At 43.2% G+C, this 27852-nt stretch overlaps 1 protein-coding gene across 4 annotated transcripts in view; it reads right to left on the reverse strand.

The window, feature by feature from the left end:
- Positions 1-27852, reverse strand: part of ATG7 (autophagy related 7) — a 268416-nt gene that overhangs the window by 105396 nt on the left and 135168 nt on the right. For all 4 annotated transcript variants that reach the window (XR_005722153.1, XM_040246755.1, XM_040246756.1 and 1 more), the window contains one exon: positions 14546-14668. Coding sequence is in view for 3 of the 4 variants with exons in the window: in XM_040246755.1 (XP_040102689.1) it covers positions 14546-14668 (123 nt within the window). In the remaining variant the exon portion in view is untranslated. The remainder of the gene's footprint in view (positions 1-14545; positions 14669-27852) is intronic.

Raw genomic sequence — 27852 nt, forward strand, 5'->3', positions numbered from 1 at the left:
CCGGGTCTCCCACACTGCAGGCACATTCTTTACCATCTGAGCAACCATAAAGACTGCTCTGATGCCCCCCTCTTCTCATCTGTAGACTCAATGGGGGAGAAGGAAAGTGGGCTTTCTTCACGTGACCCCAGGAGGTTATTAATATTCACTGACTGAAGCAGGTTCACCCAAGGCTATTACAATCAGCATATGTAAGAAAAACCCCTGTTCTTCTCTTAAAGCACCACCTCCACTCTCTAGTGACACTTTTTGTGACATTTGAACCACAGTTCCAGACTTCCTTTAGGTTCCGTGGGATCTGGTTGCTGCATTTTAAGTATATTACTCTCCTTTAACACACCAGGTAAGGGAGAGAGGCCCCGGGGGTCTGTCTTGCACTCTGTGGACGAGCAGCCAGGGCCAGGGACACCAGGAGACTCCTCTCAGTGGGACAGTCGCCAGTTTACTGATTGCTCTTTTGCCTCGAGAAATTCACAGCACCTTCGGGCAAGAGGGAACAGCAGTGTGGTGTTTATTGAAATCTACATCTGGTAGCAATTTGTCCAACAGCAACCAGCTTTCCCCCCGTCCTTTTCTTCAAGTCAAATAATCCACAGGGGCCCATAATGCTCCACAACTGTTCATTTGTGTGAGGCCTGTACCGCGCCGTTTATGTTCCTAATTACAGATCTGGGTTTATCAACAAGTTTCAGCACGGTAAGGACTCTTTTTTAGACTGCAGTGGACTGAGGGCTCGTGTCCTGAGGCAGTGACGTGGACTGGCTGTCCCCATCTCGGCTGAAAGAGGCGGCCTCATGCTGGCCTCTGGCCCCACGCTTGGCCAGCACAGATGGCCTGAGCGGTCCCCTTCCCCACCCTATGAGGTGTGGCCTCACAATGCTGCACAGACGCTTGGCAGAAGGGAGAGCTGAGCCCTACCCGACGACGAGAAATGGGTGTGCTGCGGAGAAAGGAGCAGCCCAAGCTCCGATCTCAGGCAAAACTCTTCCTTTAGCGGGTGGTGGTGGTGAGGGAAGCCGAGCAGCTAGTTGTTTGCTGAAGGACTCGCTGAGCAGAGAGTTCTTTTATGGAACCTGTAGTTGGGTGAGAAGATGGTGCAAATCTAGAAAGCAGAGTATGTCAAGCTTGGGGGGGTAATATCTGGAGACTAGAATGCCCGGATTTACAATGAAGACCCCAGAGGAAAGCAGAACTGTTTTGGAGGGACGAGAACAGACGGAGGACTTAAAAGCAGGGTGGACTTGGGATGGGCTTCTAAACACGTGCCCAGCTATGCGTTACCAGTCTCGGGAAGGTCTGGCCTGTACCTCTTTGGATCCCCATCCAGCCATGAAATTGGAAAGGGTCAATAAATATTTGCTGACTGACAGGAGCCAGGCTTAAGTAGGAATAATATTACTAAAAATATACATTATAGAATACTTTGCATCCCTGTCCCTCTGTGCTCTCCCACAGCTAAGGTGAGAAGCAAGATGGATCAAAATGATGATTTCAGAACCGAGAATCAGTTTAATTTTACAGTATCAAAACATGGAAACCCCCCAAGTACAACACAGAGCAGCTGTTATGTTTGCAAGTGAGAAGGGTCAGCTGTAAAAATACAGCCCCTAGGATCGGGGTCATAAGGCCAAACAGCAAACACACCTCCCAGGCTCCCAGGACCCTCTGCTGAGGTCAGGAAGTCTGGGCCAGCAGCTCTCCACTTCCTTATCCCCACTTTCTCTCTCACAGGCTGAAAAATCCCTCCTCCCCGACAAAATGCACTCCTTTATCTTAATGCTTTTATAATCCAAAGTCACACACAAACTGCCGAGGAGAAGAGCTTTAGGACGGGACAAGCTGTTCAGTATGCCATTCCACTGGGAGACGACAGAATTCGGAGGGTGGCAATGGCGGCGGGGGAACAACTTGACGGCTTAGCTGGTCAATGTCACCTCAGTGGTTTACAGGTTGTATTCCCGTTTGGCTTCCCAGAGTCCCATTCCTACCTCCTCAAAGCCTCAGGCGCTGGGGACCCTGTGCAGGGGTGGGCTGGCCATCAGGACTGCCTCCGTCAGACCAGCATGCCCAGGAGATAACCTCAACTGGAAGAGGCCTGTGTGGGGCGGCAGGACAGTGGGGACACTGCCTAACGGGAGAAGTGTGTCTCCTCAGGTAGAGATGAGGGTGCGAAGAGAGCTTAACAGATATGCTCAAGTTTCTAAACCAAGAGACTGATGCTTAATTATTATTTCAAAAACTGCTTGTGTATAAGGATACAAACTTAAGGAGAAAGCAAATAATGGCTTAAAAGGTGCCTTTAAAACCCTGCAAACTATTGGGAAGTTTTGAGTTCGTGTTGGATTTTAGGTGGTATTACGGAATTATTGCTCTTTATTCTGTGGTGACAACAGTATTCCATTTACATAGAAGAGTGTCTGTATGTTTACCAGATTCAAAAAAACATAGGGGAGGGAGTGTCACTGTATACAGAACTTGCTTTCAAACAGTTCAGGAAAAGAGAAAACGTGTGAATATGCATGCGATGTGTGTGGAAAGAAAGAGCAAGAGATAGATAAGCAGGTGTGGCAAAACATGAATAGACGAATCCAAGAGGAAGGTATTGGGTATTCATTTTACTTTTCTGTAAGCTTTTATGTATGTTTGAGACTTCTCACACACACACACAAAATATCTTGGGGAAAAAATAAAATCCTATAACAAAGAGTGAAATTTTAAAGATTCAGAGCCAGGTTGGGATTTGGATCTTTCAAATGCCCACTTCAACTTAAACAACAACAGACCACAGGGCACCTTTGTCTTCCCTTCACCCCCTCCATCAGGGGCTGACCCTGAATTTTTCCTCCTAAGGAGCCGACAAGGGAGGCAGTTGACCAGTGGGCTCTGTGGTGTTGGAGAAGACTCTTGAGAGTCCCTTGGACTGCAAGGAGATCCAACCAGTCCATCCTAAAGGAAATCAACTCTGAATATTCACTAAAGGACTGATGCTGAAGCTGAAACTCCAATACTTTGGCCACCTGATGCAAAGAGCCGACTCACTGGCAAAGAGCCTGATGCTGGGAAAGACTGAGGGCAGGAGGAGGAGGTGGAGGAGGAGGCGACAGAGGATGAGACGGCTGAATGGCAGTTAAAGCAAACCTGGGGAGATAGTGAAGGACAGGGAAGCCTGGCATGCTGCAGTTCATGGGTTTGCAAAGAGTCAGACACAACTCAGCAAGTGAACAACAACAACTCAACAAAGTATTTACTGGCTCCCAGTGGCAGGAGAAAGGGTTAAATGAGGTGTGCAGAGACCATGGCTTTGAAAACGAAGGCACAGTAAAACTGGAAGAAATCGTGGTCACATCTACACCAAGTTTGCTCTTACAATGAGCTCGTTGTCACAAACAGAAAATCCCCACAACCACCAGGACCTAGACAGAGAAAGGAGGAGACAGAAGCCGGGGACTCCCAAGCATGTGCCTTGGGGCCATGTACTTGCTTTCTCTTCAAAAATATTTTATGGAGAAAAAATTTACACGCCACACAACTCACCCGTTAATGTGAATTATTTGAAGGTTTTAGCACATTCGCAAGGTGCAATCATTATCACAATCCAAGACTGGAACACTAAGCAGGAAGAAACCCTTACCCGGAAGCAGTCACTCTTCATTTCCCCCCAAGTCTCCATACACACCCACTTCCCAGCAAAGCCTAATCTGCTCTGACGCTATGGACTGTTCAATCCTGGACATTTCGTACCAATGAAATACTGTAACAGGTGGCCTTTTGTGACTGGCCTCTCACTCAGCATAAGGACTGCAAGTTCACCCTTCATCCACAGTATAACATGCGCCTTTCTTTTTTATCACCAAATAATACTCCATTATGATTCCAAGCGTCACACCCACATTTGACTGGTCCGCTCTCCAGGTGCTGGGCCTGTGGGTTGTTCCTGCCTTCTGGCGATTATGATAAAGAATGCTGTTATAAACGTGTGTACGAGTTTCTGTGTGAACAGTAGTTTTCATTTCTCTTGTTTATACACCCAAAAGGGGAAGAACAGAGCCATATGGTAACTCTATTTAACTTTTTGAGGAACTGCCAGACTGCTTTCCAGAGTGACTGTACCATTTTACACTCCGAGCAACAGTGTGTGAGGGTTCCAATTTCTCCATACCTCGCCAGCACTTCTCACTCTCATCTCTCACAGCCATCTTAGTGGGCCTGCAGTTAATCTCACAGTGGTTTTGATCTGCATTTCTCTGACAGTTAATGATGCCAAGCATCTTTTTTTTTAAATGGACTTACTGGACATCTGTATATCTTCGAAAAAATGTCAGCTTAAATCCACTGAAGTCACTCAGTCATGTCTGACTCTCTGCGACCGCATGGACTGTAGCCCATCAGGCTCCTCGGTCCATGGGATTTTTCCAGGCATGAATATTGGAGTGGGTTGCCATTTCCTTCGCCAGGGGATCTTCCCAACCCAGGGATCGAACCCAGGTCTCTTGCACTGTAGGCAAATGCTTTACCACCTGCGCTACCAGGGCAGCCTGCCTTAAATCCATTGACCATTTTTAAATTGAATTAGTGATTTTTTATTATTGAGTTACAAGAATTCCTTATATAAATATTCTGGATATTGGTTCCTAATCAGAAAAATGAATTGCAAAAAAAAAAAAACCTTTATTCTCTAATTCTTTTCCTTTCTTGATAGTGTCCTTTGAAGTACAAAGTTGCAAATTTTCATGGAGCCCAATTCCCAATTAATCTGTATTTTCCTTTGTTAGGTGCTTTCTTATTTAATGCTCACAGTAATTGTGCAGAGTAGAGTTTACTGATCCCATTCAACAGATAAGGAAAAGGAAGCTCAGTGAAGCAAATGACCCAAGGTCTCACAGTGGGCCACGGCACATGGCCTGGCCCTGCTGCACGAGTGAATACAGCAGTTGTGGCCACTGCTCGGAGCTGGGCCATGAATTCAGGCCTTCTGAGCAGGCTAGGCTCAGGCCTTCACATACTCTGGGAGTGGTACTGTGCAGTATGGCCAAGCTTTAAACAGACTCCTCAGCGATTACACATTTAACTTTCTGAGAATGCTGCCACTACTTAAAACAGGGGGGTCTGTGGAATCTGTCTTTGGAAGTTATATGAACAGGCAGTGAGTTGGGCCTGTTTTACAAACATCCTCAATTGTAATGTAATGAGGGGAGGTTTGAGTTTATGATGAAGCTGAAAGTCCTGGATACCAAGTCTGGAAAAGGAGGTAAGTTATTCAGTTGGATTGCGCCTTTTAGGGTTTATATCCATGGTGACACACACACCAACCAATATAAAGTATGAGAAGTCATTTAAGATTAAAGGTAGATCTAAGTCTCAGAACTGTTTCTAGCAATGGCAGCCAGATATGAGAGATACCAGAGGACACTGATACACCGTATGAAAAGGAATCACACTGACACATTTGAAGACATTTTGACATAAAAAACTGGCCATCTTTGTACTTCTCAGCCACACCAGTACATTGAATCAAAAATGACCGAATTACTAGAGCTAAAAAGGATTTCACATTTTGTCCAATCTCCTTAATTTAAGTGATGTAACTGATGCGCCAACTGTTGACTCGAGTCCTCATGAGAACACTAGCAGAACAGGGACTAAAATTAAGGGGGATGCAGTTTCCGTGCTCTAGTTCTTATTATCAGCCGTTTGGACTCTGCTTTTAGCCTTGATGGCTCTTCCCCTCTCTCCCCCACAGACCTCCAAGCGGGTTGTGCCGTCCAAGACGCCTCTTCTAAAGGTGTGGAAGTGTGCCCGGGGTTCTCTGTCCATCCTCCAAAAGGATGGTCCCTAATACCAACTTATTTAAACATCTCAAGTCCATGTAGATAGGTCTGACAGCAAATAAAAGGGGCTCATTTTATGAAGTGAGTTCTGAAGGGATACTGCCAAGCCTTATTTCAAAAGCCAGGCTCCAGTTTCCAGTCTAAGAATTAGATGGCTTTCTGCCTGCTGTCTCTGCCTTTCCCCTCTCACTTAGGAAAGAAGGCCAAAGATGAGCTCGAGGGGCTGCTTCATAAGGAAAAATCGACGCAGGGTACGGTGTCAGGACGGGCCAGTGCAGGTTGGAAGTGGGCTAGCAGAAGGCTTGGGAGAAGAGACGCTGCTTCGCGAGCGGGTTAGGTCAGTCCCCGGGGCCATTTCCCTCCACTGGAAACAGGTTTAAGTGCTGACACAGGGGCTTCCCACAGCTTCTACTAGCCTCCAAAGGCATATTTGTCATCGGAGGCTCTTGATGAAGCTGTACATAAATATCTGACTGTTGTTAAATACAAAACAAAACAAAACAAAAATATTCCACGGGAACCAAATCAAAACCAGCTGTGAGGAGGAGAGGCCAAAAACTCAGTGTCAGTGCAAAAGGCCCAGCAGAAACACTTGTTAACTGCGTCTTTACTTTGCTGAATAGTAAACTGTCATGCCAGTGAAGTCATATCACATGACTACAATGTCTTTCATATGACTCCCCAGCTATGGGAGAAATGGGCATTTTATTTTCTAGAATTCTGGACTCTGTAGTGGATGAGTCAGAATCTGAGTTTTAATTCAGAATCAACCCGTTGGCCCGGGGCCTGTTCATTGCCAGTCATAAAAATTAAAAAAAAAAAAAAAAAAAATTACGATTTTTACATCCTATGGTATACAGCTGGTGTGCTAAACTTACTTTTTTTTTCTTTTTTTAAAAAAATAATTATTTTTATTTATTTGGCTGCGTCAGGCCTTCATTGTGGCATGTGGGATCTGACCAGGGATAGAACCTGGACCCCCTGCACTGGGAGCAGAGTCTTAGCCACTGGGCCACCAGGGAAATCCCTAAACTTACTTTTTAAATGATCACTCATGAATCCCTAATTCTGCAGAAAGTGGTGCTTAGCAAAAACACAGCTCTTTTAAAGGAGTGCCATAATTGCAATCCTAAAAAATAGCTGGATGACACAGCACCCAGTAGAACGCGTGTGTGTGTGAGCTGCTCAGGCGTGTCTGACTCTGCGCGACCCCATGGACTGTAGCCCACCAGGCTCCTCTGTCCATGGGATTCTCCAGGCAAGAATACTGGAGCGGGTTGCCATTTTCCCCTCCTGGGGATCTTCCCAACCCAGGGATCAAACCCAGATCTCTTGCATTGTGGGCAGATTCTTTACCATCTGAGTCACCAGGGAAGCCAAGTACAGTGCGGCCTAAAATGAATGCTGGGATCATGACACTTGCCAGCTTTCAAAACTGAGAATGAACTATTTCAGGCAAGTTGGGTTATGGAATTTTGGAATTTGAACATCTCAAGGATATACCAATATAGCTTGTTTTATTAACTTCTATAAATCAGTGTTTTCTCTCTCTGGTTAGACAGAGTTTGAAGCTTATTTGGCATTTCCCACAGCACAATGCTGAACTCACAGCTGGAACTAAAGCAGTACATGTGAACTGCTACTTGATGAAAACCAACCCTAAGAAGGAAAGTCACAGCAAATTTTATGAAAAGATGGCTAAGTCATTCACAAGTTTGATTAGACTCGGCCTTTGTACAACAAGCTCAGCAGTTTAAACAGTATGTGGTGAGCATGTCAATGGCTCTGTGACTTGGATGTCTTGTGTTTCATCAACTTTAGGGTCATTTCCTCTGGTTCCAACTGGGATAAACAGTCAGCTAGGAGCCATGGGGGACTGGGGTCCATCTTCAAATATGCGAGACCATTCTCAACAGAGTCTTGAAAGTAAAGGTCAGAACTCTGTGCAAAATTCCCTGTTCAGAGAGCAACATTTTAAGAGGGTAAAAAGCTGAGTGAGGCCTCCTAATACCTCATGGGCAGAGTGTACTTACCAAGAGCTAAACTAGCTACAAAGAATCTTGCAATCTCTGCCTAAGACCCTTTCCTTATGAAAAATTTATGAGGTGGGTGTTTTAAAAATTTTCAGTCTACAACTTGAGATAAAGTTAATTCATCACCACATATTTTTCATGTAAGTATTTTTACTGCATCCATGGTCTATAGCTTCTCTTCACAGTACTAAATGAAACAGGAGGACTTTATCTGCTAAACCAAGCTACCAGTTCTGTTCTTTTTCTCCAAGCTGTATCTCCACCCTGTCTCTAATACCATCTAGTCATTTTCACTCATTTATCCCTCTACCTCAAAATCATCACAGCCCAAGAGAAACTGACCTCTGTGAATCTGGCATGCCCTCCCCCAACTACCAGCCCCCTTTTTGCACCCTGTTCCTCACCCCTTTTCCAAGAGACCCAACCTGGCGATCTGTCTGTTCCTCTCAACAGCACTATCATTAAACTAGTACAAAGGCAATCATTTTTGGATATTCGATGATGGGAGGGTCAATCTCACTCAACGTGGTTGATTCTGTCTTGAATCTCTCTCTCAACCCATTCTCTCTGTGCCCCTTTCTATGAAAATAAAGGATCTGTAGTCTCCAGTGGAATCAGTTTTGCATTCCTCCTTCATAAAGGGGCCATATCTGGGGAGAGAGACCACAGATGTTAAGGGAGATGAAAAAGTTTAACAACAATGAAACATTTTCTTTCGTTAAATTGAAAGGAATTACCCTGCTACAAAATGGATGAACCTAGAAAACATCACGCTAAGTAACAGACATCAGACACAAAGGCCTTAACTTGCTTTGGTTTCAGGCTCTTGAAAGTGAAGTCGCTCAGTCATGTCCGACTCTTTGAGACCCCATGGACTGTACCCTGCCAGGCTCCTCCATCCGTGGGATTTTCCAAGCAGGAGTACTGGAGTGGGTTGCTATTTCCTTCTCCAGGGGATCTTCCCGAACCAGGGATCGAACCTGGGTTTACCGCATTGTAGGCAGACTCTTCACTGTCTGAGCCACAATGGAAGCTCATTCAGCCTCTTGATGAAGGTCAAAGAGCAGAGTGAAAAAGCTGGCTTAAAATTCAACACTAAAAAAGCTAAGATCATGGCATCCAGTCCCATCACTTTGCAGTAAATAGGAGAGGGGAAAAGTGGGAGCAGTGACAGACTATTTTCTTGGTCTACAAAATCACTGTGGATGGTGTGACTGCAGCCATGAAATTAAGACACTTGCTCCTTGGAAGAAAAGCTATGACCAACCTAGATAGTGTGTTAAAAAGCAGAGACATCACTTTGTTGACAAAGGTCTGTATAGTCAAAGCTGGTTTTTCCAGTTGTCATGTAATGAAAGGGTAACAGGCAGGAAGGCTACGGGCCCCCAAATGGAGGAAATAGGCTGCAAATATCAGACATTAAAAAAAAAATCTCTCTCTTAAGTGGCAGGAGGAAACAAACTACAAATATCAAGATTTTTTTCCCTTCTCTATACAAAATTAAAAGGAGGTTTCTTTTAAAATTCTGTGTTGCCATAATGACACCTGGTTCTACCTGAACTTAACTTTTCTCAAAGCTTGAGCTAACCAATGCATTTTTCTTATGGAAATGTTTTTCTTAAGCTATGTTAATGAACTATGTATTTACCTTCAGTCAGTCAGTTCAGTCGCTCAGTCACGTCTGACTCTTTGGCACCCCATGGACTGCAGCCAGGCCTCCCTGTCCATGTATTTACCTTAGATTCTGTCTTTCTTCAAGTCGGTTTGCCTAAGACTCAGAACCAACGTGACAAACCAGTCTGTTTTATTCAACAAACCAGTATGTTTTACTCATGCAAATGTTCTCTTAAGCTATGTTAATGAGACTATGTTATTCGTTGGAAATCCACCTTTCTCCAAGATATACAAGATATATGTCAATCGTTTTATGGTCTGAGATGACTCACCTTGTGCCCATGTTATCTCAAAATGCATGCTGTGGGTGAGGGGCCTGGAGCCACTGTCTGAGTTTTGAGACACTTCCTTTCTCTAATTAGCAGTCTGCTAGTAGGTATGTAACTTCCTGCTAAAGGCTAGCAGGGGGGGCACTCTTTCTGCCCCCTTCTGATGTCTATGTCAGAAGCGTTCTCTATCTCTTTTATACTTTAATAAAAGTTTATTACACAAAAGCTCTGAGCGATCATGCCTCGTCTGCTTTTGTTTTTGTTTTTTTTTTTGCCTCGTCTGCTTTTGAACTGTGGTGTTGGAGAAGACTCTTGAGAGTCCCTTGGAATGCAAGGATATCAAACCAGTCCATCCTAAAGGAAATCGATCCTGAATATTCATTGAAAGAATTGATGCTGAAGCTGAAGCTACAATACTTTGGTCACGTGACATGAAGATCCAGCTCATTGGAAAAGACTTTGATGGTAGAAGAAATTGAAAGCAAATGGAGAAGGGGGCAGCAGAGGATGAGATGGTTGCATAGTATCACTGGGTCAATGGACATGAGTTTGAGCAAGCTCCGGGAGATGGTGATGGACAGGGAAGCCTGACGTGCTGCAGTCCGTGGGGTTGCAGAGTTGGACACGACTGAGACTGGACAGCAACAACACGTGACATGTCCAGGACAGGAAAATCCAGAGACAGAAGGGAGGCTAGTGGTGTCCAGGACTGGAGGGAAGCAGGTGGGAGGGAGGAGAGACAGCTCAGTGGGCACAAAGTTCCTTTTTATGGGGATGAAAAGTACTAAGCTCAACAGTGACAGTAGCAGGACTGTGAATGTACTAAGAGCCACTGAACTGGATATGCTGAAAGGGCGAACTTCACGGCACGTGACTTGTTAGTCGATAAAGCTATTATTGAAAAGTGCATTCAGGGTTTCCCTGGTGGCTCAGTGGTTAAGAATCCATCTGCCAAAGCAGGAGACATGGGTTCAATCCCTGATTCGGGAAGATCCCACCGGCCGTGGGGCAGCTAAGCCCGTGTGCCACAGCTACTAAGCCGGTGCTCTAGAGCCTGGGAGCCCCAACTACGGAAGCCCGCATGCCCTAGAGCCTGTGCTCGGCAACAAGAGAGGCCACCACAGAGAGAAGCCTGCGCACCGCAGTGAACAGCCCCCCTCATCACACCGAGAGAAGGCCTGTGTGAAGCATCAAAGACCCCGTGTAGCCAAACATAGGCAAACAAACAGTCTCTGATATCGGATGACTCCAACTAAATGCTCAAGATCTGAGTAACATATTTTAGACTCCTGGCCTCTGAGACCTTTATTCCAAGGACACCCTGGCCTCACTCTCCTGTTCCACTCCTTCCCCACGCTTTCCCTGCCCAAATCTTCTTTTCAGAGACAGCCTATTTATCCTATCCCAACTAACTGGAAAATCTGGTCCCTTCCAAAGAAAGCTTTTTGTTGACATAGTTACTCCTCCAGGCAGGAGTAACTGTTCTCTCAGCACCTAATATGCAAATGTCTAAAGCATTTTTTGCTGACACTAGAGTTCAGTAGTCGCGTCTCTGATGCTCACACTGTGAGCTTGTCTCGCTAAGTTTTATATTCAGTTACGAGCATAGTGGACTGCTAGCGAGTTTTCAAAAGATGTTCAGTAAAGGCCTTCTCTTTTGCAAAACTAGCATTGTACAAACATTTTATAAACAATGTATAAAATGATACTGTCACATATAATTATCTGGTTGAATCTTTTTCAAGTGTGATGTTGATGAATGAAACCAGTGAGTCCAAGAAGAGAATTAATTGGGCATTCCTCATTGCATTGCTTCCCTGGTGGCTCAGAGGGTAAAGCGTCTGCCTGCAATGTGGGAGACCCTGGGTTCAATACCTGGGTCGGGAAGATCCCCTGGAGAAGGAAATGGCAATCCACTCCAGTATTCTTGCCTGGAAAACCCCGTGGACGGAGGAGCCTGGTAGGCTACAGTCCATGGGGCACAGAGTCGGACACGATTGAGCAACTTCACTTTCTTTCTTTCTTTCATTGCATCACTAAAACAAGTTGGGACTTTTCCATATGGGATGCAGAAGTTTGTATCTTTATTACTGAACATCTGTAAATGTACTGAGAGTCAACTGTGCAAATCAGCACACGACCTTTACGCAGGTATGTGGATACCTTTTGATATTCATATTTATTCACACACATTTTTCACAGTAAAGTAGAATAACATAGGCAAGACAATGATTTTTGTTGCTAGGAGGTCTGCTGGTAAGCATTCTTTTTTAAAAACATAGTCCTATTTCAAATTTTTGAAGAAAAAGAATAATCCTTTTCTAAGATAGGGGTTGCAAACTCCAATACCAATGAGAGTCATCAACTGAAAAGCATCTTCAAAACAGCACCGTCACTTAAGAATATCTTTCGGGCAAGAAAGCAATAGCAGTGTTTGTCTCCACGAAGGGAACTGGGTGGTGAGGGCAGGTGTAGAAGGAAGGTTTCCTTTCCACACAGTTTTTATGCCTTTAAAAGCTTGAATCAGGCACATTATTTAATCTATAAAATTGGCTTTTTGGCTCCAGCCGACTATCACTATTAAGGAATGCAGGCCTGGGGTTGCCAGATCGGATCTTTCAAAGAAGTTGGAAATGGGAAAACTCACATTTTTATGTAAAACTCATAATTTTTAAAATGTTGGCTTCATTCAGAATTTAACACATGGGAGGCCAAACAAAACACACGTGTAAGCCGTATCTGGTCACAGGCCAACCAGTTTACCATCTCTAATCTAAAACCTATGTGTGGCTTACGACTGCAAAACTATAAATGTACTTTAATGGAGGAAAACTTCAGAATGAAAACTCAGACTGTGGATGAGGTCACTCCCTCTTCCTGCCCTACCATCTCACTGCTGTTGCTTTCTTAAACTGCCCCTTTGCCTTCTGGGTCTTCGAAAAGGCAACTAATGTTTGACCAACCAAAACGCAAAAAAAGCCATGTTTGATCAATGAATATACCCTTTATCCTAGCATCCGGTCTGTTTTTAAAGAGTGAAACATGGTAGGCAGTGGCGATGGGGTTGATATCAAGTTGCAATTCTTCTAGGCAACCAAAGAGAAGTATGTGAATTATTTCTATGTGGGTGGAAAAATTCCCCCTGCCAACTAGTCAAACGCCACTAGTCCCTCACCATCAGCCCTGCTCAGGAGACAAAGTGCAGCCTTGATCAACCTAACATTCTTAACCTTCTCTGGGAAGCCAATCCCAGCGCTGGGGAAAATCTCACCGTCTCTTAAAGGCCTGCAGAGACGGCAGTCATCCGCCGAGAGCGAGGCTAAGAGACTCTGTGTGGGCCTGGTCACAGGTCACAAGTGGAAGACTGCCTCTGCTGGATGCCCAGAGGACACCGGGGCGAGACAAAGAAGAATCGCTTTCGGTTCTACGACAGGCACTAGAGAAGTGCCATCACGCCTCTATGGTTCGGTGAGAACTCTCACTTCTGTCTGCTGAGAGCTTTGGGAGGTTTCGTTTTGGCATTTCTATGTGGGTTCCTCCCCTCGGTAATAGGTCCACTCTTATAAACAGCAGTCTCTTCACCGCTAGCTAGTCCGGTGGTGGGCTGGCCCACCATTCACTGACCCCTGGGGCCTCCCCCAGTAGTAAGGATACACAGCCCCAGACAGTAATCAATGAACAGGACTAGGGGGTGATGGTAATTCTACAAATGTCCTGCTCCCAAAGGACACAGGCACCCAAGCTTTTCTTATGTTACTTGAGGAAATGCTATGACAGGCCACGTTTTCCTAAGAGCTTCTTTACCCAGGTTACTGTGGGAGAGGGCTGAGTCAGGGGGTTGCTTTGATTTAATCTCATTCATCCATCTTGAGGGATTCCCTGGTAGCTCAAATGGTAAAGAGGTCCCCTGCAATGCAAGAGACCTGGGTTCTATCTCTGCATTGGGAAGATCCCCTGGAGAAGCGAATGGCAACCTACTCCAGTATTCCTGCCTGGAGGATCCCATGGACAGAGGAGCCCGGCAGGCTATAGTCTATGGGCTCGCAGAGTCGGACACGACGGAGCGACGAAGCGTCCACCTTGAGGACCTGTTTTGGCAAGTGACCGGGCAGTGCCACACAGACACAGCACACTGTTTTCTGAGAACAGCGAGCATTTGGAAAAGCAAAATGATCATCTACCCTGTAATCCCAGTCTTTAACAAACAAACGAACCACGATCAGAGCAACCCAGGAAAGTAAGATTTGCAAAACATTCTAAATGGCAAACAAAACAAAACTCTCTTAGGCTGTAACTGAGGAAGCAACCTCATGGTGGGCTTCAGGGGCCCAAGAGGACGGATTCGCTTGTGAAATAAAAACCAGGCATGTTCTCGGTGAACATGGCCAGAGTCCAGTGTCTTCCCTGACTTGCATTTTGATGTATGGACATCACAGCCAACTTTGCATCGGCCACAGGCATGCTGCTCGATAGAAAGAGCCGGGATGCTTGGAAATCGATACCCCGCAGTCTCTCCTCAGCAGTTCTGTGCGTTTGGCACTCACCACACAGCAACCTGCACACAGCAGCAGCCAGCCACTGCAAGAGGCTCACTGACTCATGACTAGCAGACCGAATGAGCAATTTGGTTCTAAGGAGAACAGTCATAATTAACCACTTCCTTCCTTTTCTGTAAATCTGAATACCAAACAGGCTTTAGACACATCTGTCTTCTGAACAAGATGCTTGTCTTAAGTCTTACCTCAGCAGCCTGGGTCTCCTGATGCAGCAACGTAAGACCGGTCAAGTCCTCTAAGAAGGAATGTGAAGAATTGAACACCTTCGCCAGGAAGTTAAATCCTTCTCGTTCATACTGATCGAGAACCTGTAAAGACATTTATGAGTGCAAGTGTTAAGTCACTCAGTCATGTCCGACTCTTTTTACCCCATGGACTACAGCCCTCCAGGCTCCTCTGTCCATGGAATTCTCCAACCAAGAAAGCTGGAGTGAGTAGCCATTCCCTTCTCCAGGAGATCTTCCTGACCCAGGGATTGAACCGAGGTCGCCTACCTTGCATGTGGATTCTTTACTGTCTGAGCCACCATGGAAGTATATTAGATATATGTTAAGGGGGAGGTAGGATTCAAATGCATATTAAAAGATTTTTACTTCTAATAATCACCTGTCCGAAAATGGAACTAAAACAAGAATTAAAAATTAAATATGGGAAAAATCAATCTGTTAGGCAAAAACCTGTGAGGGTTTAGTATTTATCATTTTCCCTTTCTTAGAAAGAATGACAATACCATCTTCCAATTTCGATGACAGTATTTATCAGACAAAATAAGTTACATGCAAATTCACTAAAAATTCTAGAAGAGTAGAGGTTGCTGATTCTAAAGTTCACTTTTTAGGAGAAAAGTAACAGGCAATTATTTCCTTGTGTATTGACAGATGAATGGATAAAGAAATCGTGGTACGTATATACCATGGAATACTAGCCATAAAAAGGTATGAATTTGAGTCAGTTGAAATTGGGTGGATGAACCTAGAACTTGTTATACAGAGTGAAGTAAGTGAGAAAGAGAGAAACAAACACTGTATATTAACGCATATCCATGAAATCTAGAAAAATGGTACTGATGACCCTATTTGCAGGGCAGGAAGGATGGACTCATGGACACAGCAGGGGAAGGAGAGGCTGAGACAAATTGAGAGCGTAGCACTGAATTATATCCACTATCACGTGTAACAGAGATGGCCAGCGGGAAGCTGCTGTGCAACACAGAAAGGTTAGCCACGCTCTGTGATGGCCCAGAGGGGTGGGATGAGGCTGCTGTTGAGATGGAGGCTTAAGAGACGGGCGGCACGTGTATATTCATAGCTGATTCACGCTGCTGCACGGCAGAAACACAACACTGTGAAGCAATTATCCTCCAATTAAAATAAATTAATAAAAGAACAAACAAGCAAAATTATAGGCAAGAGAAGAGCCAAGAAAAAAGTTTTTTAAGGATAAAGGGAAAGGAAGGGACAAAAGGTGGGACATGAGACCCACCAGTTAGTCAAATGCATTAAAAATGATTTTTTTAATGTAAAAATGAATTTCACCAGGCGTATCACAAAAAAGCTGCCCAAACAGCCAATCAACTTATGAAAAGTTGCTCAACATTACAAGTGACAGCTAAAAACTGCAATGAACGACTGCTCTGTGCCCACCAGAGTGGCTCAGACGAGCAAGACAGAAAACAGCAAGCACTCAGAAGGATGCGGAACAATCACTATTCTCACGGGAAGACAAAATAAGATGACCGCCTTAGGCGTTTAGTGTTTATATGCCCTGTGATCAAGAGACTCTTAAAGAAGGCTGAATGCCAAGAATCAGTGCTGTTGAACTGCAGTGTTGGAGAAGACTCTTGAGAGTCCCTTGGACGGCAAGATCAAACCAGCCCATCCTAAAGGAAATCAGTCCTGAATATTCATTGGAAGGACTAATGCTGAAGCTGAAGCTCCAATACTCTGGCCACCTGATGCGAAGAGCTGACTCATTTGAAAAGACCCTGATGCTGGGAAAGATGGAAGGCAGGAGGAGAAGAGGACGGCAAAGGATAAGATGGTTGGATGGCAACACTGATTTAATGGACATGAGTTTGAGCAAGCTCTGGGAGATGGTGAAGCATAGGGAAGCCTGGTGTGTCCACAGGGTTGCAAAGACTCAGACATGACTGAGCAACTGAACAACACCAACCAACAAAAAAATGTGCACAGAAGTGCATCAGAAGACCTGAACAAAAGTGTCCACAGCAGCACCATTCACGACAGTCCCAGCAAGAAATGACTCCAGTGTCCATCAACAGTAGACTGAATTAACAAATTGTGGCTTATTCATGCAATGGAATAACACAGAGACATGCAAATGTATGACAACTGCAAGCAACAATATAGATGATTCTCACAAACAACATTAAACAAAAGAAGGTAGAAGCAATGTATACTACAGGATTATAACAACATAAAGTTTTTTAAAAAAATGAACCTGTGCTGTTAGAAGTCAGGAGTGTGGTTATGCAGTGAGGGACTGGAATTGGAATAGGGCACAGGGGAGGGTCTGAGGTGCTGGTAACTTTTTCTCTTTTATCTGGGTTCTGGTTACAAAGATACACCTGGTAAAAACTATCAAGCACTTTTTCATATATACATTGTCCTTTGATCAAAAGATCAAAAGAGGGACTTCCCTGGTGACATAGTAGATAAAAACCTGCCTGCCAGTGCAGGGGACAAGGTTTGATCCCTGGTCCAAGAAGGCTCCACATGACACAGAGCAGCGTAGCCTGTGGACCACAGCTGTGAACCTGCGCGCCCCAGCTGCCGAGCCCTTGCGCCCCAGAGCCGCTGCAACAAGAGCAGCCAGCACAACGAGAACCCCCGTTCACTGCAACTAGTGAAAGCTCACACAAAGCCACAAAGACCCAGTGCAGCCAAAAGCAAAAAATATCAAAAGATATGAGACCGGTAGTCTTTTGAGGAGAACAATATAAGAACATGACTGCTTAAAAGTGATTACCACACTGAGGAATTCAATGATCACAGAAACTGTGAATTACAGAAGGTGAAGAAGGAATTCATAGGGCCTGGACTCCATCTTAGGCCTGTTCATGCTGATCATGCTCAGTCACCTTTCCAATGGACTCTGAACTCTGTGTTTAGAGCCTATGAAAACAAACAACAACAGAAGGATAAGACCCCTCCAGACAGGGGAACCTTGAAGATCGTATCTAGGTTACTCACCGCCTAAGAGAAAACATACACTAATCACCCCTTCCTCCAGACAGGCCATAAATTTTTCTGTATCAGTCGGAGTGTAACCTCGGGTTTACTGATTATTGGCTAATTGTTTGACTGCGCACATGAGCACATAGCATGTGAATGATGGGGTTATTGGAATTGTGTATTTTCCTTGGTTTATGTAAGTCTCAAGGAATTTGGAGTGGTGGGTTCAGACAGGTACACAGGTGGTATAAAAGATTTTCAGAAATGCTGGTCGGGGTCCTTGGCTAAGAGGAGACTCTGCCTTGGGCACGTCGCTGTAATAAACTGCACTTCACTATCTGCATTGTCCTTCTGAGTGAGTTTGTTTCCCGGAACACGGGGCTACAACAAAGGTCCATAGTGAACCAGAATGCCTTGGAAATTCTCTCAAAACTCAGAGTAAATAAAGAGACAACTGCTTCAAATACACAGCAGAGACTGATGATGCATCCCAGAAATCAACACATGAGCGGAAAGGTTGGAAAAGTAATGACACAAAATACAGAAAAAAGAATTTTTTAAAAATGTCTCCATGCAGAAATGAAAATGTAGAAGTCCTTCAGTCCAACAATTCCACTTCAAAGACTTTTCAAAGAATTTTTGCTGTTGTTGAGGCTTGCGGAATTGTGATCCCCTCCCCGCTTCCAATATTCTTTAGTACTGAGAGGGTAACAGGCAGGAAGGCCAGGGGTCTCCAAACGGGGGAAACAGGCTGCAAGTGTCAGACATTTTTTATCTCTCTCTTAAGTGGCAGGAGGAAACAAACTACTAGTGTTATATTTTTTCCCCTTCTCTATACAAATTTAAAGCGAGGTTTCTTTTAAAATTCTGTGTTGCCATGACGACACCTGGTTCCATCTGAACTTAACTTTTCTCAAACCTCGAGCTAACCAATATATTTTTCTTATGGAAATATTTGTCTTAAGCTATGTTAACAAACTATGTATTTACCCTAGACTCTGTCTTCAAGTAGGTTGCAAACCAGTATGCAAACAAACCAGTATGTTTTACTCATGCAAATGTTCTCTTAAGCTATGTTAACGAGAATGTATTTGCTTGGAAACCTACCTTTCTTCAAGATTCTTGTCAATCATTTTATGGCCGGGGACAACTCACCTTGTGCCAATGTTATCTCAAAATGCATGTTGTGGGTGAGGGGCCTGGTGCCATTCTCTGAGTTTTGAGACATTTTCTTTCTCTAATTAGCAGACTGTAGTAGCTATATAACATTCTGCTAAAGACTAGCAGGGGGGCACTCTTTCTGCCCCCTTCTGATGTCTATGTCAGAAGCTTTCTCTATCTCTTTCATACTTTCAGTTAAAATGTTATTACACAAAAGCTCTGAGCAGTCAAGCCTCGTCACTGGCCCCGGACTGAATTCTCCTCTGGAGCCCAAGGATTCCGGCATTTTTCGTGGTTCAGCAACAACCTTTCAATATTCAGCTATTTTTTCTTTTATAAGGTGAATATTTTAAAGAAAATCTGATGATGAGCATGTTGACTCTTCAGGGGCATGCCCACCCCATCCCCACTTAAATCTTGCTTGTTGCTGGTCAGTCGCTCAGTCGTGTTCAACTCTTTTCGGCCCCATGGACTGTAGCCCACCAGCCTTCTCTGTGCATGAGATTTCCCAACCAAAAATACTAGAGTGCGTTGCCATTTCCTTCTCCAATATTTTGCTTGCATGGGCACAAAGGATGATGCGCAAGGATACTCACCGCAACACCATTTGCAACAACAAAAGATTCGAAATAACCACCCCTTTAAAGGTGCAGACTAACTAAACTGCAGTATATTTACGGTCAAAGACATAATCAGGATGCATTAAAAGAATGAGGCATTTCTACAGTACTGATATAAACTGACTTCCAAGACAGAGATATATTAAAAAGCAATATCCAGACCATGAATCTAGTACTGATGCTTTTAAAATAAAGGTGGAGGAGAGGAAGCAAGGGAATGGCACATATGCAGGGGCTTGTTTTTGCACATAGTATCCCTGGAAGAACAGACACATACACACATATACGCCTGACAACAAGTAGTTGCTGTTGTAAATTCTTTTACGCTATTTGAGTGTTTTTAGACCATGTGCACATATTATCTACTCATATAAGATCATAATCTCAAATTATTTTTTTTTTTTTCCCTTTGGTGCCAGAGAAAGGTCTTAAAAGAAAGGGATGAAGCACTCTAACGTCCTAATGAGGAAGCTGGAGCTGGAGGGGAGCAGCGGCTCCTCGTGGGCATAGCAAGTGTGTAGGTAGGGACCAGGGAAGTGGCCGCAGTGCTAAGTTAAGGAGAATAAGGAGCTGGGTGCTGGGGAGCTCTAGGGTCTGGACAGTAGAGTCCAGTGAGGGCCAGTCAGCTCTGGGGTCAGGCAGTGAGGTCATCTGCTGCCAGAGAAGGGGATGTGGTGGGCCATGGAGCTGGAGGAGGGTAGTGATGGTCTAGGACAGCGGGGCGGAGAATGGAGAGGGGCAGGGGGTTGGTGGTGCACAAAGTGCTGACAGCCTAAAGCCCCCATTCAGGACAAAAGTCATGAGTTTGCGGAGAAAGATATTTAACAATCCATCAAAGCTTGGGGACTGGCCAGAAAGGGTCAAATAATTTGAGGCGCTAGTGAGTAATTAAAAGACAGTTGCTTCTTGGAAGGAAAGCTATGACAAAACTAGATAGCACATTGAAAAGCAGAGACATCCCTTTGCCGACAAAAGTTTGTATAGTCAAAGCTGTAGTTTTTCCAGTAGTCAGGTACAGATGTGAGAGTTGAACCTAAAGAAGGCTGAGTATTGAAGAATTGATACTTTTGAACTGTGGTGCTTGAGAAGACTCTTCAGAGTCTCTTGGACAACAAGGAGATCAAACCAGTCAATCCTACAGGAAATCAACCCTGAAAATTCACTGGAAGCACTGATGCTGAAGCTGAAGCTCCAATACTTTGGCCACCTGATGCGAAGAGCCGACTCATTAAAAAACTCCCTGAAACTGGCAAAAATTGAGGGCAGGAGGAGAAGGGGGTGACAGAGGCTGAGATGGCTGGCTGGCTGCTGCTGCTGCTAAGTTGCTTCAGTCATGTCTGACTCTGTGCGACCCCATAGACGGCACCCCACCAGGCTCCCCCGTCCCTGGGATTCTCCAGGCAAGAACACTGGAGTGGGGTGCCATTTCCTTCTCCAATGCATGAAAGTGAAAAGTGAAAGTGAAGTCGCTCAGTCGTGCCTGACTCTTAGTGACCCCATGGACTGCAGCCTACGAGACTCCTCCATGGGATTTTCAAGGCAAGAACACTGGAGTGGGGTGCCATTGCAACACCGATTTAATGGAGATGAGTTTGAGCAAACTCTGGGAAATGGTGAAGGACAAGGGAGCCTGGTTTGCTGCAGTCCATGGGGTCGCAAAGAGTTGGACACAACTGAACAACAGAAGTGAGTAGTCATGAAGGGGCCTGAGGTTGTTGAGCACAGACCTGCAGGCGGGAGGCACAGACCTGCAGGCAGGAGGCACAGAGAAGTGGAATCCTGGAGAGCTGGAGGAGCAGGGGGTGACTCTTACATGCCAAGGCATCAACAAAGTACAGTCTTTGGCCGATTAGCCACAGTAAATTAATTTGACAACCCAATGCCTGGATAAAAAAGCATTTAATAACTGAATTCCTCAGTAATTACGAGATTCCTTACAAACCAGAATGTTATCTCAGGAAAAATGTGCATAGAAATTAGGTGACCCTTTTCAAAATGCCAAGAGCTCTGTGTTTAGTGATCATCCCATTCCTTTTAAAGAGAGATGACATTAATATTGCTATTTTTCAATTGACATCTAGTTCATTTATAATGTTGTGTTGGTTTCAGATGTACCGCAGAGTGAGTGGTTCATATATATCTATTCTTCTTCAGATTCTTTTTGCTTATAGGTTATTACAGAATACTGAGTGGAATTCCCTGTGCTATATACAACAGGTCCTTGCTGGTCATCTGTTTTATATACAGTGGCTTGTGTATGTTAATCTCAAGCTTCTAATTTATCCATAGCCCCGTTACCATAATCGTAAGTTTTCTCTGTTAATCGTTTTCTCTGTGTGTGGAAGTCTGTTTTGCAAATAAGTTCATTTGTATCTTTTTTTGTTTAGATTCCACATATACACAATATCATATGATATTTGTCTTCCTCTGTCTCTCTTCACTTAGTATGATAATGTCTAGGCGCATCCAGTGATCACTTATTTCTGAGTGAACTAGTCAACGCATTAAACAGCTTCTTTCTGCCAAGTTTCCAGTAAGGCAAAAAAAAAAAAAAAGACACGGGAATGAAAAATGGACAAAAACTTTGATAAAAAAAAAAATTTGGAAGTAACTCCAGAGATGACTCTTTGTTGGACCTTAATTAAACCTGGAGATTTCAAGCCTGTTTCCACAGATAATTTTATAGTGCTACAAATCTGGACGAAGTGGAAGAAACGAATGGCCAGGGCAGAATGAGTGAAGGCCTTCCCCATAATCAGGACGTACAGAAAGTTTGATGCTGAAACATTATTAATAGCTCTGGCTTGAAAAATATGTGGAAAAACTTAACCTTCCAGGGGCATATTTAATCATCCAAGAGTTTTCCAGTATTCCCTTTACGTGCTGGGAAGTTAATCTGTGTTACGAGTATAAGCAGCTTATAAAATGTAGGAGGATTTTTTTCCTCCTCCACAAACAGCTCAACTTTAAAGGAGAAAAAAATGTGTTTTAAATTATCAAAAAAAAGAAAAGAAAAAACTATCACAATGAATTTGAGCACTGCAACAACCTGTCATAAAACATAAAACATATAATACCTCTTAAGTAAATTATATAATACGTGGTCTTATACACATTACATTTTGGAAGGTTATAAGTATTCTAAAGATACTAGGACAGTTTGCTAAGTAGAGAAATAATAACTCCTTTAAAGATATGGATCCTTTCCTGATGGACACAATTTTCCTTACTTAACTATGGCAACCCACCCCCGTATTCTTGCTGGGAAATCTCATGGACAGAGGAGCCTGATGGGCTACAATCAGTGGGGTCGCCAAGAGTCGGACACAAATGAACAACAACAAGGCTATGCCACTCGCCATGGCACGCTGACTTGCCATGGGCATTGAAGGAAACACTCTGCTTCACTGTCTTGGTAATCTGGAGCTGATCATTTTTAAATATCAACCAGATGCTCGGTAACTTTGTTTCTATTTCTGTATATGTCAGTGATATAAACCAGATAATGGATAAGAAAACTTCCTATGGAAATGCAGCTATCATCCTAACGAAATCAGTTGCTGTTAACTTCCTCTGTTTAGACACAGCCTTTACAACGTCAAAATTTTAAAAAGGACGACAGTTCTGAGTTCAAGATACATAATAGCAGGGGATGATTCGTGGGTAGAAGAGTGGGAGGTACAAACGATTCAGTACAAGACAGGTTACAAGGACATATTGTACAACGTGGGAGATAGCCAATATTTTGCAATAATTGCAAATAGAGTATAACCTTTCAAAAATATATAAAATTTTTTAAAAAGTGAGTCTGAAGATATAAATGAGATTTTAAAGTTAACTAGTTCTTTCCTGTAAACGGATCTAATTCATAATGTAAATAAAAATATAAACAAAGTTTAGAAAACATATCAGTATGTCAAAAACTATAGCATTAATCAGGATAATACCTGGCATGTCAAAAACACAGTACAGATAACTCTCTTGTTCTTTCTAATGTCATTGTATAGTGTCCATTTTTCTTAGGTATCCAAATCTAAAACGGGTACAATGGTAATTTAGAGGATATGGGAGATTTTAAATCAAAATGTTGAATAGCTTTCAACTTTCAACAATGGAATAAGAGTTCCGAACACTTTGGGGATTTTAACTGAACTTCTTACAGTGCAACACACAACTATACTAAAAAAAAAAGCCAAATAATATTGTATCTTGGTGTTGTCACATACCCAACTCAGAAATCTACTGAGGTTAACTGAGCAGAAGGAAAGAGACTGAAAATTGGGAGACAACATGCAATGGGCAGTGATTTGCCAACCGTGGGCAAAACTTCATCTGAGTCTGTCTGCTCATCGCTACAGCGGGTTTGTTTGTTGCTTAGTCGCGAAGTCGTGTCTGACTCTGCAATCCCATGGACTGTGGTCCACCAGGCTCCTCTGTCCATGGGAAGAAGGCCAGAGTGGGTTGCCATTTCCTCCTCCAGGGGATCTTCCTGACTCAGCAACTCAACCTGCGTCTCCTACACTGGCAGCACTGGGGAAACCCTACAGTGGAGATAAAACTCCAAGCCTATCTGTCTACTTACATTAAAAAAAAAAAAGATTTTATGACTTCAATCACTGACTAAGAATGGTTTACAAAGGACAATAAAAATGCTATTCTTTTATTACCTTTTCTGCACTTATTCTCATGATATAATTATTATCACCTAATAGGGTGTGATACATACAGCAAATACATGACAAAATGACACACAGTGACACTGAGAAAATATCAGAGTAAGGATCTCTGAAAATACTCTCTTCCATAAACGAGGCGTATTTATTTAAGAAAACCAGCTGTAAAAATAAGGTCTGTGGCATTTTAACTTGACCAATTCCCACCCCTTTTCCCCTTCTAGCTTGACTGTAGCCTTGAAAACCAACACACCATCACAGTGAAAACTAGGCTGGTAGCCAGCGGAGGAGGCACTGAAGGAGCTGTGACCCCATGTTCAGAAAATTGCCACCTGTTTATAAGGAAGACCCCACTCACTTGCTGTCTTTATTTGACTTGACTCAGAAATCACTGTATGTGAAAGCCTTTTTCCAGGTACCAGTTGTTGAAAAGTATCAGGAGCAACTGTTTAACACTGTGATCTGCTGAGGTGGTAAGTGACAGTTAAAGCAACAATAAGCTGACCAAAAAGTGTAAAAGGAAAATCTGGTGAATCCCACAATCTTAGGAATCTAGACGATAACACAGGAGCATAGAGCTAGGTGCATGCCCTAAGTCACATATGTGCTCAGGAAAGATCTGAGAAGGCCTAAGCTCTCAGCTCTAGCTGATCAGGAGGATCTGGGCAGGTAGGAGACAAACGGTAAGGCAGAGTCCCTAACTGCCCAGGTGAGCACTGAAGACACGCCCCATCACACACAGAGCCCCCAACAAAGAGCGGAGGGCTTACTGGTTCTGTTAGGGGAAGCACACTGATTAAAACCGCCCACCCTGGCCAGGCACCATAGTAACCATTTGCATGAGTTGTTTTAGGACAGGAGATCCTGATAAGGAATAAGGAATTAATAAGCCACCAACCAGAAGAGTTTAGGAAAGGTCAAAAGGAGTCTGTCTGTCCACATGTCTGTCCACTTCCCAGAATCCCTCTTGCTAGCATCCATTTTGGCTGAGTGATGCGTGTGCCACCAGGGAAGACTCTGAATTAGAATGATTGGCCAAAGACCACCCAGAAACTAATCCCATCACCGAGACTGCGAGCCACGCGGCAGAGCAGTTCTCCTGGGTTCCCTTACCCTACTGCTCTCCACCCGGGTGCCCTTTCCCAATAAAATCTCTTGCTTTGTCAGCACATGTGTCTCCTTGGACAATTCATTTCCAAGTGTTAGAAAAGAGCCCAGTTTCGGGCCCTGGAAGGGGTCCGCCTTCCCACAACAGTTCCAGGCATTTCAGGAGATCTGTGTCCAGTCATTAGATGGCCACCAAGTTAACTGGGCATAACGGGCCACACAGGACAAAGACTACAGACCTAACGAGATTAGCTTAGAGGAGTCACTGAATGACAAACACCAGGAGCAGCAAGGAATGGCAACAACCCTTAGAGAAGGAAGAAAATCCAGTTCCCAGAACTTCTGCATTAGCTTGTTGAAAATGTACAGCTCTCAACAGAAAATCACCAGTTGTGCAGAGAAACAGGAAAGGATGTCCCCCACACAAAACAAAAATGAAATCAGTCTACAGAAACTGTCCCTGAGGAGCCTACTAGACAAAGACTTGAAAACAGCTATTTTAAGTATGTTCAAATAACTTTAAAAAATCATGTATAAGTAACTAAAGGAAAGTATGAGAATGCTACCTCACCAAAATACAGAACACCAATAAAAGGAAATCATAAAAAAAAACAAACACCCAAGAGACATTCTGGAATTGAAAAACACAACTGAAAAATTCATGACTCTCAACAGCAGCTTTGGGTTAGCTGAAGAAAGAATTACTGAACATGAAGAGAGGTCAATTGAGACTATCCAGTTTCAAAACTCTTTCAAAAAACTGCAGAGGAAGGAACACTTCTAAACTCATTCTATGAAGCCACCATCACCCTGATACCAAAACCAGACAACAACAACATAGAAAAAGAAAATTATAGGCGAATATCACTGATGAACATAGATGCAAAAATCGTCAACAAAATTCTAGCAAACAGAATTCAACAACACATTAAAATTTTCAAATACCATGATCAGCTGGGTTTATTCCAGGGATGCAAGGATTCTTCCATATACACAAAGCAATCAATGTGACATACCATATTAACAAACTGAAAGATAAAAACCATATAATAATCTCAAGAGATGCAGAAAAAGCCTTTGACAAAATTCAGCACCCACTTATGATTAAAATTCTTCAAAAAATAGGCACAGAAGGAACCTACCTCAACACAGTTAAATCCATTTATGGTAGGCCCATAACAAACAGTATTCTCAGTGGTGAAAAACTGAAAGCATTCCCTGTAAGATCAGGAATAAGACAAGGGTGCCCACTCTCACCAATATTATTCAACATAGTCTTGGAAGTCCTAACTATGGCAATCAGAGAAGAAAAAGAAATAAAAGGAATCCAGATTGGAAAAAAAGAAATAAAGCTCTCACTGTTTGCAGATGACATAATACCATACACAGAAAACCCTAGAGATACTATCAGAAAATTACTAGAGCTAATCAGTGAATTTAGCAAAGTTGTGGGATACAAAATCAATAGACAGAAATCACTTGCATTCCTATATATCAACAATGAAAACTCAGAAAGAGAAACTAAGGAATCAATCCTATTTACCACTGCAACAAAAAGAATAAAATAGCTAGGAATAAACCTACCTAAGGAGACAAAATATGTGTATACAGAAAATTATAAGGCACTGATGAAAGAAATCAAAGATGACATAAACAGATGGAGAGATATTCCATGTCCCTGGGTTAGAAGAATCAATATTGTGAAAATGAATATACTATGAAATGCAATCTACAGATTCAACGCAATTCCTATCAAACTACCAATGGCATTTTTCATAGAACTAGAACATAAAACTTCACAATTCATATGGAAACACAAAATTCCCTGAACAGCCAAAGCAGTCTTGAAAAGGATGAATGGAAATGGAGGAATCAACTTTCCTGACTTCAGATTATACTACAAAGCTACAATCATTAGGACTCTATAGTACTGGCACAAAAACAGAAATACAGACCAATGGAACAAGACAGAGAACCCAGAAATAAATCCATGCACCTATGGGTATCTTATTTTTGACAAAGGAGGCAAGAATATACAATATAAAAGAAGCTAAGATAGCCTCTTCAGTAAGTGTTGCTGGGAAAACTGGTCAGCTACATGGAAAAGAATGAAATTAGAACACTTCCTAACACCATACACAAAGATAAAATGGATTAAAGACCTAAACGTAGGACCAGAAAGTATAAAACTCATAGAGGAAAACATAGACTACTCGATGACATAAATCAAAGCAACATTCTCTATGACCCACCTCCTAGAGTAATGGAAATAAAAACAAAAATAAACAAGTGGGACCTAATTAAACTTAAAAGCTTTTGCACAGCAAAGGAAACTATAAATAAGGTGAAAAGATAATCCCCAGAATGGGAGAAAATAATAGCAAATGAAACAACTGACAAAGGATTAATTTCCAAAACATATGAGCAGCTCATACAATTCAATACCAGAAAAACAAACAACCCAATCAAAAAGTGGGCAAAAGACCTAAACAGACATTTTTCCAAAGAAGACGTACAGATGGCTAATAAACACATGAAAAGATGCTCAACATTGCTTATTATTAGAGAAATGCAAATCAAAACTACAATGAGGTATCACCTCACACTGGTCAGAATGGCCATCATCAAACAGTCTACAAACAACATATGCTGGAGAGGGTATGGAGAAAAGGGAACCCTCTTGCACTGTTGGTGGGAATGAAAATTGATACAGTCACAATGGAAGATGGTATGGAAA

Source organism: Oryx dammah, unplaced genomic scaffold (genome assembly GCF_014754425.2).
Source record: "Oryx dammah isolate SB20612 unplaced genomic scaffold, SCBI_Odam_1.1 HiC_scaffold_9, whole genome shotgun sequence".
Classification (NCBI taxonomy): domain Eukaryota; kingdom Metazoa; phylum Chordata; class Mammalia; order Artiodactyla; family Bovidae; genus Oryx; species Oryx dammah.